This window comes from Magallana gigas, chromosome 3 (genome assembly GCF_963853765.1).
Source record: "Magallana gigas chromosome 3, xbMagGiga1.1, whole genome shotgun sequence".
In the NCBI taxonomy this organism is placed as follows: Eukaryota; Metazoa; Mollusca; class Bivalvia; order Ostreida; family Ostreidae; genus Magallana; species Magallana gigas.
Window position 1 is genome coordinate 50,592,759 of NC_088855.1, and position 13,036 is coordinate 50,605,794.

Consider the following 13,036-nt stretch of genomic DNA (forward strand, 5'->3'; position numbering starts at 1 on the left):
GAAATGCTTTCTTTGATGATTCATTCGGGTTATGAAGGTAGCGACATTGCAGAAAAAATACAAAACCCGCGTAAGCGGGTTATGTAAATTTTTTCTGCAATAATTGCTACCTTCATAACCCGAATGAATCATCAAAGAAAGCATTTTATTGTTTATATTAACATCTTTCTTTTAGCTTATTGAAAAATTGATTATGAAAAGTAAATAATATTAGCTAAATTACTGTTAACGTACGTAAGTACGTTGGCTAAAAGAAACAGCTAAATCGTCTCCTGTGAGACTTTGAGTCTGACATCGTCATGATTATTTTGTGCAGTCCGTGATTTTTCCTAGGTCGCTGTAGGTTTGGACCAATCGATAAACAGGGCGTGTCGATATCTGTCATGTCATTTTGTCAGTTGCAGCCGCTGTTGCTTTCGACCAATCGATAAACGGGGCGTGTAGATTTCAGTCTGGTGAGCTATGAATTAAATATTAGTTTCCGTAAGAAATAAAGGGAATTATACTTGGTAGATGTAAATATCACATGTCCAAGGATCATATTGCTCACCCGGGGATCTATTCACAAAAATTCGTACGTTTAATCGTAGACGTAAGTTTGACGTAAGATTTTTTCGAAAGCTTTTGCTTATTCACAAAATATCGTACGTGTGACGTTACGTCAAAAAACAGTCGTAAGTTTACGTCTACTACTGGGTTGACGTAAGTCTATAATTGATATGTTTATAGTTGAGTTATGGCAGTTCTAGGGACTACCTTCATTTTGTCATAAGCAAAATTAAGAGAAGAAACCCCTATATGATAACGCGCTATGGTTTGCCATGAAAAAACTGTGCCGGAGATCCTTTTGTATCCCGTATTGCAAAATATGTTAATGGTGGTTGAAATTCATATTTCTTAATCTTATTTGAAGCTCAATTATAATCATTCAAGTATATAATCCAAAATCACCATTAAAAACCTTACACATATTGGAAAAGATATATGTTACGCGACAGCAATGCCTGTGTAACGACGAAAAGTGACCCTCATAGAATATTGACCGGGGGTCATTTTTCTTCGTTGTAGAATACTTGGATTACATGACAGGAATTATGGCCGGTGGGTCATTATTCTCCGTAAGAGTTGTAGAAAAATGATCGTGTAGAATATCGACTATATATTATTATTATTATTGTCTTTAGGGTGGATGCAGGGGTGGTGCTGGTTGCGGGCCGGGGGGGGGGGTTGCTTGTTTGATACTAAATTGTTCGAAAAACCAGCTTGAGTACGCTTTTCCGATCACCTGTTATTGCTTATCATCGTTATCTTAGTCTGTCATTTAATATTTCAAATTAAAAATGAAAGATGTACATCGATTTAAAAAGTGTTTCCCTCACATTAAATCAAGGCAACAGAAGAAAAAGACGTACCTTAAAGAAATAGATAGTTAAAACAGGCGCAAATCGAGGAGAAATTTTTTTTAAAAGGTTAGGGGAGTTGGGGGGGGGGGAAGGAATGACATATGTTTACATTGTCAAACCATTACTGAAAAGGTATGATATCATTCTGAATGAATATAAAACACGCCCTTATTGTATGCAGGAAAAAAAAAACAGAAAGAAAAAATGGGTGGGGGAGGGGGATCCGAGGGATGATTATATTTTCCGGGGGGGGGGGGGGGCTCTAGGCCTATTATCGGTCAATTTGTTGAGTGAATTTAAAAAGTTTGAATTCCCCCACTCCTTAAATCCACGATTGCATGCATCATCCCATTTTGATTTTTCTAAGAACAATTATTTTTTGTTACAACAGGTTTACTAAGAAGAATATATGTTAAACAAATACAATGCTTGATATAATTTAATAATACAGTCAATATAAACGTCAAAAATTCCAAAACTTCGAATTCAGAATTGAACAAAAGAAACAAAATACTAAGTTACATATGATTCTGTGTGAGTTTGAAATCGATCACTATCGTAATCAAAATTAAAATGTACTTGCAAACTTCGGTATATAACAGTGATAGCAAAACGCAAAGTAACAATGACACTAAAAAGGGCTTTACGTATAGCATTGACTTTGACTCCTATTGAATACAACCACGGTTCTTACATGTATAAATGACATCTGAATCTAGCAATTAATATCGGCATATTCTGACTTAACATTAAACTCTCCTTTGATTTAGCACAAACATGTAAGTGTTCCAGGCATTTATACTCAATCTAGAATATCTAGGGAAAAAAGACAGCGGTTATTTTATTAATATTCTTGAAAAAGTGAACCCTTAATTGAGTGTTAATAAAGTATATCATCTATTGCACAACTGCCATCAATACATCCAGATAGTTTTGGATATCTATTCTACTGTAAGATTATATTATTTTATTTACTTCTCAAACTAACATACATCAGAATTCAAAATAAACGGCAAAGAAAACCTGGAATATAACATTTTTTATTGAGGGATTTCCTTCATTTGAACAAAAATAAACCCTACACCAAAGGATGGAGTAAGTCAGGCTCGACTAAAAAAGGCTCAGAAATTCACATGTGCAGTTGGTGATTAGGTCTGTCTATAGTTGGCAATTACCATTTACATGCACGGGCCCTGGAAGTTATTGTAAATATATTGCATGTGCATGTATAAAAAAGTAAGGGTAGGACACTCTTTTTGGGGCGAAATCGGGTTTGACAAAGTCTGGGCGTTCCTCAAACGAAATTTCGCGATAAATCGTTCAAGTATACTTTACTTACGACATATGTATACATTCGTTCCGCTCCAATGCTGTTACGTCGAAGAAAAAGGTGTTTTTATACATCCATGTGCCTAAGAATTTCGCTAGACTGGTTTACATCCGGTTTAATCGCAGTGAATCGAAAGGTAAATTGAAAGGCAAGTTCTGATTGGTCAATAATGAAATAAATTCTTTAATTTCTTATCGATATTTGTCAATCTTCTTCATTATTCTCGCATTTCATTGTTGAAAGGCCAAACTACCCAGTATCTATATACATAACTCCTTTCAAACATCTGATACATACTCACCATAAATTGTTATCAGTTTCGCCACCTTATTGACGAGCAGATTTATTTTATTATTAACCAATCAGAACTTATCTTTCGATTCACTGCGATTAAACCGGATGTAAACCAGTCTAGCGAAATTCTTAGGCACATGGATGTATAAAAACACCTTTTTCTTCGACGTAACAGCATTGGAGCGGAACGAATGTATACATATGTCGTAAGTAAAGTATACTTGAACGATTTATCGCGAAATTTCGTTTGAGGAACGCCCAGACTTTGTCAAACCCGATTTCGCCCCAAAAAGAGTGTCCTACCCTTACTTTTTTATACATGCACATGCAATATATTTACAATAACTTCCAGGGCCCGTGTTTACATGTATAGAACATGCGTCTTTGCATTGTTGCCCCTTTGCCGTCGCATCTTTGCATTTATGCCTTTCCAACTTTGCAATTTCGACCTAAAAGTTGTGACTGTCCCAATCGGAACACCATACGAAAGTCCGATAAATGATTGTTAGTTATGAACCTAAATGGTAGAACCTCTTTTTATTCGTTCTTTTTTTTTTTTTTTTTTATCGGAGAAAGAGATTGAATTAACTAGACAACCGAAGATGATAAATTGAGCCAGTCATATCCATTAAAGTCCAATCTTCTGTCAGACACAACTATTATTAAAACGGTGGCTGTATAAAAGTTATGAATATCAAACAGGACTTACGTTTTATCTCGTCGAAGTGCAGCGATTGTATAACACGTAATAAAATGAAACAAAAAAAAAACCTCTTCGTCACAATAAAAGAACATCATTTTTGTGTTCCAAATTTTATTAGAAGTTACAAAATCTAATCAAGGCACGCTTTAAAATAAAACAGTTCGTGCAGTCTAAATCTGCAAAAGTAAATTTTTGTATCATGGAATGGTTAACGCTGCATGTTCATGATGCTGGTCTAGCGAATAGTTAATGATTTAGACCTCCTCGGCAGCCTCGGGAAGAACTCCTACGGGAGCTTCTCCAGCCGCCGCCGGCGACTCTGTGTTGGTTGTGGCCAGTTTCTGGAGAGCATCAATGATAGACTGTTCCACATGGATTTCATATGGAATGGATGTGGCGTTCTGTGTACTATCAAACTGGCCCATCACCACCAAGTTATCGGCGTGGGTGGTGGCTGTAGAGTCTAAATAAACAGAAGTTTCAAATCATTTCTATTTTTTACCATAAAACACCTGCATTTGTTTGCCGGAGCCTTTGGTTACTTTGCATTTGACAAAATGGTCTTCAGACCTTCTTCATTCGCAAGGTTAGGGCTAATACAAGGAGGTTCATGTGTTTATTTTACATTTTATATATGATCATATCGCATCACTTGTTTTAAAATGCATAATTGCCGTCAATGCTCCAAACGTATCCCTTTGCTCCCGTATTTCGATCTAGAATAATTTCGATCTATTTCTAAAATCTATTTTCGATTGATAAATTTCAATCTAATTTGTAGAATTTCGATCTAATTTCGATCTAAAATTGAGTGATATTCTTGCATACCTTTAACAAGTCTAAAGTTGTTATTGTGTGGAGCGGCTCTGCTGCAGAACTTGGCGATTTTACCGTTCAATTTTGCTAATTCTGCTGAAGAGACGCGATTCTTCTCTTCTGCCACAAACTTTTTTGGGGTTCCAGTTGGGACTGGAGAACTCTGAAAATAAATATTACAATTAAACAGTAAATGAACAAATACAATACAAATATTTTAGCGGTATATTTAGCTGGTATATTTTTCCAACAACTAATTGAAATTACAGTTCCTTCACCTGTCAACCATCCCCAATTGGAGGCAATGTCAACCAATTCTTGATAATTAATAGAACCCTTGATATAACAAAAGCTGGGACTTGCGGTAATACGTAACTTTTTTAGTATCAAAACAAGTAAAAAAAAAGGACGCTGATTTCGAGTGAAATATGCATAGATTGCGTAGTCTTAGCTCAAAAGCCAGACAAATCTTGTTGATTTCAACGAGCCATTGCTGGGTGGCCTACATAAGGAATAAGGAATCATTCTTTGAGTATAATGAGGTGATAATATTGGTCGGGGCGTGATCAAATCCAATAAAGCCCGAAGGGCTTTATGATAGATTTGATCACGCCTCGACCGAAATTATCACCTCATAATATTCAAAGAATGATTCGTTATTACTTATATTTATATAATTTAAGCCATCGTACGATTAAACATTTAAATTATATTTACATTTTCCAGTGTCTTTGCCTGTGATAACACTACGTATCGATTTTGTACTATATTACTCATAAAGCCAAATCGAGGCGCCAGCGGGGTTTGCTGATTTATATTTAAATATTTGATCGTAAGATGGTTTAAAATTATATAAACATAAGTAATAAGGAATCATTCTTTGAATATTATGAGGTGATAATTTCGGTCGGGGCGTGATCAAATCTATCATAAAGCCCTTCGGGCTTTATTGGATTTGATCACGCCCGACCAAAATTATCACCTCATAATACTCAAAGAATGATTCCTTATTCCTTATATATGAAATAGATAGGCCTATGTCACATTGCTGTTTGACAAAACTACCCAATGCCCAAGTTCTTGTTAAAATGGTTCTATATTATAATAATATAGCTCCTATGAGAAGCCCGGTGTATTGTGTGTCATTACTTTAGAACCCTTGTAGTTAAGGCTTTAAGGTTTTGATTTCTATCATACCAAGAAGAAAACAATGATAAAGCTACAGCATGAAATGACTACATACATTGACTCGGTTCTGGAGCTCTTCCTTGACCTCCGCTAGAGTAATACTTGTGTTAATGATGAAGCAAGCCTGTTCTTTGCCGGCTAAAAGCTTTCTCAGCTTCCTCCTCCTCTCTCTCCTGGACATTCCGTTTGAAGCGACCAGTGTGTTGGTAGTGGGGAGCTTAGTCCGGAAGGCAATCATTCCCTAAAACAATAATTATAAATGTATTATATGTCCTGATTTAGTAGTTCATATTGCATGGTATACCTATTACAAGATTTGTTTGCCTCCTAGCTTGAAAATCTGCAATAACTTTTACGCAGAATTGTTCTGTCTGAAAATCTGTCTACTCTTTAAATGCATCAATCCTTCTAGCTAGGTGAGTCTAATGCTTAAACGAAACAAGCTCACATTATTGAAGTTCAAGGTCGAATGTCATCTTTATGGTGACAGTTACATTAAATTAAATCTAAAAGCCTTAGAGGAGTTGATTTAAAGGTCCTGTTGAATATGATAGGGAAAATTCTCTCTATTGTTTTTATTAAAGGAATAAGGAATCGTTCTTTGAGTATTATGAGGTGATGATATTGGTAGGGGCGTGGTCAAATCCAATAAAGCCCGAGTGGCTTTCTGATATATTTGATCACGCCCCAACTGAAATTATCACCTCATAATATTCAAAGAATTATTCATTATTATTTATATTTATATAATTTTCAGCAATTGTGCGTTTAAATTTAAGAATATTGTCATATTTAAGTGATTTTGTTTTCTTTTAATTATGCAAACCCCGCTGGTGCCCCAACAATACGTCATTTGAATTTATTGGACTGTACATTACAAAATCGATTCGTAGTGTTTTCACAGACAAAGACCCTGAAAATGTTAATATTAAAGATTTCAATATTGATCCGTAAAAGTATAGCTGCAGATCTGTAGCTTACTGGTCTGGACACAAAAGTGGATGGACGACCATCCAATTCTTTTTCCAGACTAATGAGCTACAAATCTCTAGCTAGCAAAAGCAGGGCGAACGGAGATGATCGTTCAGCTCTTTACGGGCTGTTTGGGGGTCAACAGTCTAAGCGTGTTAAGTTATGTTTAGACCAAGTCAGTAAACGGACATACATTGTAATAACAAACAGAGCTGCACATCCATCACAATAAATCTCTCCCACAGACACAAACTTGTCATAAATGTCCATCATAATCAAAAATATATAACGATAAACCGTTCTCAAAAAAGCGGAAAAGCACAACTTTGCAATCGTCGCTTGTCAATACGTTTCCTGTTCTAACACATTTTAAAAGTATACCATAGCAACAAAACACGTTTTAATCATTCAGAGGAAAGAAAGCAGGCAACCACCATCACCTTAATTTCCTAAATCTTAATTCTAAGTATTGGCCTCATCTTTAAGTTGAGAACTGAGCAGAGTTACTTAAATTGGTAGTAATAGTGGTGCATAAACCGATAAATTAATACACAATTGATATACCGTGTCAAAGTCGATCAGGGCAGTTGATTTGTCGTATCCCTCCTCCCTCAGATCCCTGTCACGTGACTTCATCAGAAGGGCGTTCTTACTCTCGGCTAGGTACGCCGTTTCGTTGATGACAGTGTTTGTTGGTAAAGTAGTCGTCCATTTGAAGTTGACCAGCTGCAACATTGGATTTAATTAACTGCACAGTTGTCCAGAGCAGACAGCAAAATCAGACTTATAGAATGGAATGCGGTACTTACCCCAAATGTGTTAACGACGGCATCCCAGTTCTCGTTCCTCCATGTTCTGCCTTCAAACAAATGATCGGCGAGGGATTTTTCTGCCGTTTGTGCATTGGTAGCAACCGAAGCAAGAGCAACCAGAAGGAACTGCAACATGTTGTATAGACAGTATCTGTAGACGACTGGTGTGGGCTTCGGTTTCCTTGTCGTTTATGCTTATAAAGGGGGTTATATATATGTATGGCACTGGTCTTTTATTGGCTATTAACCTTGTATCATATGATGCGTCCAGGCAAGACCTCGGGCGATTTATGACGTCACCAAGGACAAAAGTACACAAATACTCTCTACATGGTAAATTCAAGAACGAAAGTTCTTATATAAAAATAATTACATTTAGATTTTTCCCTCCAAAAGGTTAAGAATCTGAAGATGAAATTCCTCAAGTTCTCATTTTGATGATTCCATCTCTTGACTTCTTTTAAAAAAAAAAACTCGATGTGATCTATATACATGTAGTCGAAAGACGCATATATATACTTTACACACTCTTCAAATGATCTGCAAACGCTGAGCGCTCAGTGGCAATTAGATCAGTGGGTTCTACTAATTGGTCTTCCACCCACCCTCCACAAACAGAGAACTATCACTATGCAATATTCACTGTTCATTATTTACTTTATTTAGGAATTCATCATGTGTTAATTGTAATAATTTGTCAGTTTATTTTTGTTTTACAAAATTATTTGCTTAATCATATACATGTACTTAGCTCAATTGCATCGTCGCAAGACAGGGATTTTGTTTCCATTCTATTTCCGCAAACCCAGTTTGTGGAAATAGAATGGACGCAAAACCCGTGGCTTGCGACGATGGCTCAATCAATGCATTTATTATTTGCTTGCTCTCTCTCTCTCTCTCTCTCTCTCTCTCTCTCTCTCTCTCTCTTGATTTTTTAAATCGTGTAATATAATTAATCAATTTACTCTATGACGATATAGGCCCTTCAACAGTTCGTCACAAAAAGACGTGTTTATTTTCCGATGACATGAGGTGTTTACATCAGCGTTGTCCTGAAACACCAAAACACTCAGACCGTGGCCGTCTGTGGCCTAAAAATATCTTTTCTGACGTAAAAAAGTTGATATGTCACATGAGAGAGAGAGAGAGAGAGAGAGAGAGAGAGAGAGAGATACATCAGTAAAATGTTTCTTTGTTTTTCATTTGGGTGTAAACGTTACGGACAGGCATTGAAGAAAAATATTACTTGTAGATATGCATGTCATATAAGTTAGCTTTACATAATTTATTTTCACAGAGATCGAGAGTTATATTTTTCTGAAGAAATAATTTGTAACAGAGAATAATATATGTATTCAAAGAATAAAAAGCTTGTGATCCAGAAAACTGCATGCATGTCTTAATTCATTGCAGAAAAAAATGAAGATCACTTCTTTGGATTTTCACAGTTCCTATAAAAAATTACAAAAGCATTACTAAACCATGATACGTATGTACATGAATAATTCGGTGGAAAATGAAAGAAAATCAGACTCTCAAAAATTATATTTAAATATTTTTTATCGTAAAGAATCTGGGGGAATAAGCCGAGGCAAAAAAACACATAGGTCCTTTAAAAAACTAACATTTTTTTATCTCACAATTTCACTTTTGTTACATTTATTAAACATATGTAATCATATACATTCATTGCTGCCATAACCAACAAAAAGTAACTTCACATTTAATTGTTATTAAGACAACAAAATAGTTATATGCTAATTTGGCAACAAAATGATATAGAAATCGGATGTTCAAATTATATTTTTTCATAGAGTGGGTCATCGTACCATTTTTTAAAGAACGAATATTGATAACACATATTAACGTCTATCTTTTTCGATTTTCCAAAAAATGCTATGAAAACCCACTCTATGGTAAAAAGTAAGTTTTCTTCTTCTAATTTTTAAGATTGGTCTTTAAATGGCCAAGTCCAGTTGTTTGCGTAATACTGATAACAATACAATCAGCTATTATACCCTTAAAACAAGCGAATCGGTGGTGTAGTGGTAAGCATGAAGTTCTTTGAACAAGTGTCACTGCAAAAGCGGGTGTTCGAATCGTACGCGTATGGGTTTTTTTGTTAATCTTTTTGTTTACATTGTTAAAATGTAATTTTCTTTTTATACTTAATAATATACATTGTTAAAATGTATTTTTCTTTTCTTTTCATAATAATTAAAAATTTGCTAATAATAACTTGAAATTATTTGATATGCGTTTTCTACTACTTTTATAAAATATGAAATGTATGTTATTCTCTTTAACATTGCACGATTTCATATTGTAAACAGATGGTTGTTGTGCATGCAAGAAACTATTAAATGGCAAGATAAAACGTTCTATCTCTGAATCCTTGAGAGTCTTGTTAACACAAGAGGGACATACGCTGGACAAAAGCATGTAATTGTGCTCAAAATGCAGAATACAAGCTAAGTCAAACGTACAGTGTGCGCCTAATGAAAATTCAACGATTAACTAGGCATGCGTTTCACTTCCAATTGTATCGGCAGGAAAATCACATTACAAATGCGTGTTTTGTTGTCAAAGAAAAAGCATAGTACATGTAGTAGTTGTACCACAGAAGACACATAGACCACTCGAACCCATGACCAACACAAAGTATGACCAGTGACGAATAACAAGTCCCCTTGTTTATATATACGTTAGTGGTTTGACTACCGCTGTCTTCCGTGTGGTATATCATAGGCGTCGGAACCGGGGGTGGGCGCTAACTTTTTTTTGCAAATTTATACATACCAAAGACCTTTTTTTGCTTGTCAATATTTTGTACAAGTCTAGCCCCGCCCCCACTTTCAATTTGATTCCGACGCCACTCATTTTTTTGGGGAAAAACTTGTTATAAATACCTACAAAAGGTGTTACCTAAATTCCTCCTGTTTCCGAAGCGGAGAATAACGACTACTACAAATGGTGGAATCGACTCCCCCATACTCTTTGTCGACTCCCCTGCGTTAGGGGTTGTATATGATGACTGAGGTAAATTAGTAAATAAAATATTTTTAGAAAGTAATCAACATTGTTTTATTTAAACTCTTTAAATGAGTACGTGATTGTCATTTCAAATTTGCCAGTTTAAAGTATATGTAAATACTTAAGCACAGTTACGCCTTTTTGGACATTTTCATTTGGACAATACTGTCCACCGTTTAGGTGGCAGGGGACAGTTTTTTTTATACAATTCATTGTAGCCAAGGGATGCATGTCTTCGGAACTCTGTAACTAGAATTTCCTCAGTTCCCATTCAGCACAAATACCTTTAATTCACTCTTTATAAGGCCAATCACCAATTTCTGAAGAAAATTATTAGTCAAAACCTGTAAAATTCTCTAGATACTGGTTTTTATTAGATTTTGACCCTTTCATATTTTGCTAATTTTTCATGATTTTTCAGCTTTTTAGACCTCCCCCAGCTAATTCCCTGCAGAGGGTTGACCTTCCGTACCGCGTGCATGTTGCACTATCACGTGTCAGAAACTTACCGGTGTATAGTTTACAATGTCCCATCCACCTGCTTTTAGTGTTATTTTACCTCCCGTCTGTAACTTGCAATTTCACTGTGTAAAGTCAGCACAACAGTCATAGCCGCAGGTTTCGCATTTTACTTCTGATTCTTATAGCGAGCGCAGCTCGCCGGCGCGCAGCGCCGGCGCGAAGCGAGCTCTACCGGCAAGGCGTGTGTGAATAGAAAATTCGGACTATACTCTGTCCCAAGATATTTTGGATTCACGTTTGGCTTAATTGTTTGATATTTATAAATACCTCAGGATCCAAACGATGTTCATTCAAAAGTATGAAAAATTTCCAAGATTTCTCAGTCAAAACGCCCCTGTTAGCTTATCAGGTTTTAATACAATGCTAAAAAATGTTATGTCTACGGAGATTTTGCATTGCAGCAAGCCCGGATGATAACGTTGAAATATTGCGCGATGTATTCCGAGTGTATTCCGAATGGAGAAAAGATGTAAACATTCCCCATTATAAATCTCCGTAAGGAATCTGTTTTCGTTCCTGTGAATTTTTCCGAGTGAAAGATGATAATGTGTCAATGAAATTATCTTGGAAAATATCCCTTTCAACTATTTCAATTGCACTTCTTTTACAGGTAAGTGTATTTTTATTAAAAATCGTCCAAACGTGAATCCAAAATATCTTGGGACAGAGTATAGTTGCACATTCATTCAACGGATTTTTTTGGCGCCAGTAAATCGGACCAGTAATGCATCGTTTTAATCGTCCCAGTAGTTCCCTGTAACCATGGCAATTTATTTCACTTCACACTCTCACGAGAATTATCAAGACAAATTTAGACAGTAAAAACAATAACGATGTAAGCGACATAGTCAATGTTACCTCTAAAGTTCCCCCAGATTCTTTATAAATCAAAATGCCAAAATGCTAAACCACCTTTTAAAATGTGATAGATAGATCTGTATTTAGGTAGGTATTTTATACCGAGCGCAGCGAGAGGCGGGCGAAGCCCGCCTCGCGAAGCGAGGATTAATGGTAACACGTATATATAAGAAAATCAGTGAAAAATGAAAGTTGAATCAGGGGTACTAAGGCCAAATAAATTTTCTTCCAGCCCTGATCGCCGCCATATTGGCAGCCATTTTGTTTTTAAAAAGTTAATTCAATCATTGATTGACTGGTACTTATCGATGTTTATTGCCCCTAAACTCGATTAAATAAGTTTCAGTGTTTCAATAAAAGGTAATTTGAATTAAAAGAAATTAAAAAGGAAACCAGATAAGTTTCAATAGTGCTTCAATCAAGAAACACGACTTGTTCTATGTATGTCTTATCAAATTATTAGATGGAAAATAAAAACATTAACGTCAAGGAACTGATCTTTAAGATTCTGAATAAAGTATTCAATTTTATTACATTAATTGGCATTCATATGAATTCAATTGATGAACAATGAAAGAAGAAATAAAAAAAAATTCGGAATCACGTAACTCTCTTCGGCTATTTCCGAAGACGTTTTACGTCTGAAATATGACGTCATAATGTAGACTGAGCGCGCGACGTTTAGTTAAACTTTGACTTATGATTTGAGTAGGCAATCATGCTGGTGGATCCTACTGTGTGCGTTTTAAATAGATTTTATTATTTAAGGAATGAATTCAATATTTATTTGTTTTATACGATATAAAATGGTTTGGGGCAGTTTACGCTAAAGAATAAAAAAGCGTAAACTGTTTCAAACCATTTTATATCGTATAAAACTAATAAATATTGAATTCATTGCTTATAATTTAATTTTTCTACTCTTCATTGTAGATAAAAACGGCCATTTGACCTTTAAAATGACGTAAAATTGTACAAAATTCAAACGTAACGTCAGGCGTACTGATACATCTTTGACGTTAGTCTTACTATGACGTAGGCAACATTCTTTAAACGATATAAAATGATTTTTTTAGCCAATCAGAAAGCGCGTTACAACCAGAAT

At 35.5% G+C, this 13,036-nt stretch overlaps 1 protein-coding gene across 1 annotated transcript; it reads right to left on the reverse strand.

The window, feature by feature from the left end:
* Window positions 1-3,805: 3,805 nt before the first annotated feature.
* Window positions 3,806-7,716, reverse strand: LOC105324908 (uncharacterized). Its single transcript, XM_011424152.4, has 5 exons — window positions 7,516-7,716; window positions 7,271-7,432; window positions 5,790-5,975; window positions 4,559-4,709; window positions 3,806-4,193 (listed from the first exon to the last, which is right to left on the reverse strand). Exons 1-5 carry the CDS (start codon window positions 7,651-7,653, stop codon window positions 3,985-3,987), a joined length of 846 nt encoding a protein of 281 aa, XP_011422454.3. The 5' UTR covers window positions 7,654-7,716; the 3' UTR covers window positions 3,806-3,984.
* Between the last annotated feature and the right edge of the window lie 5,320 nt (window positions 7,717-13,036).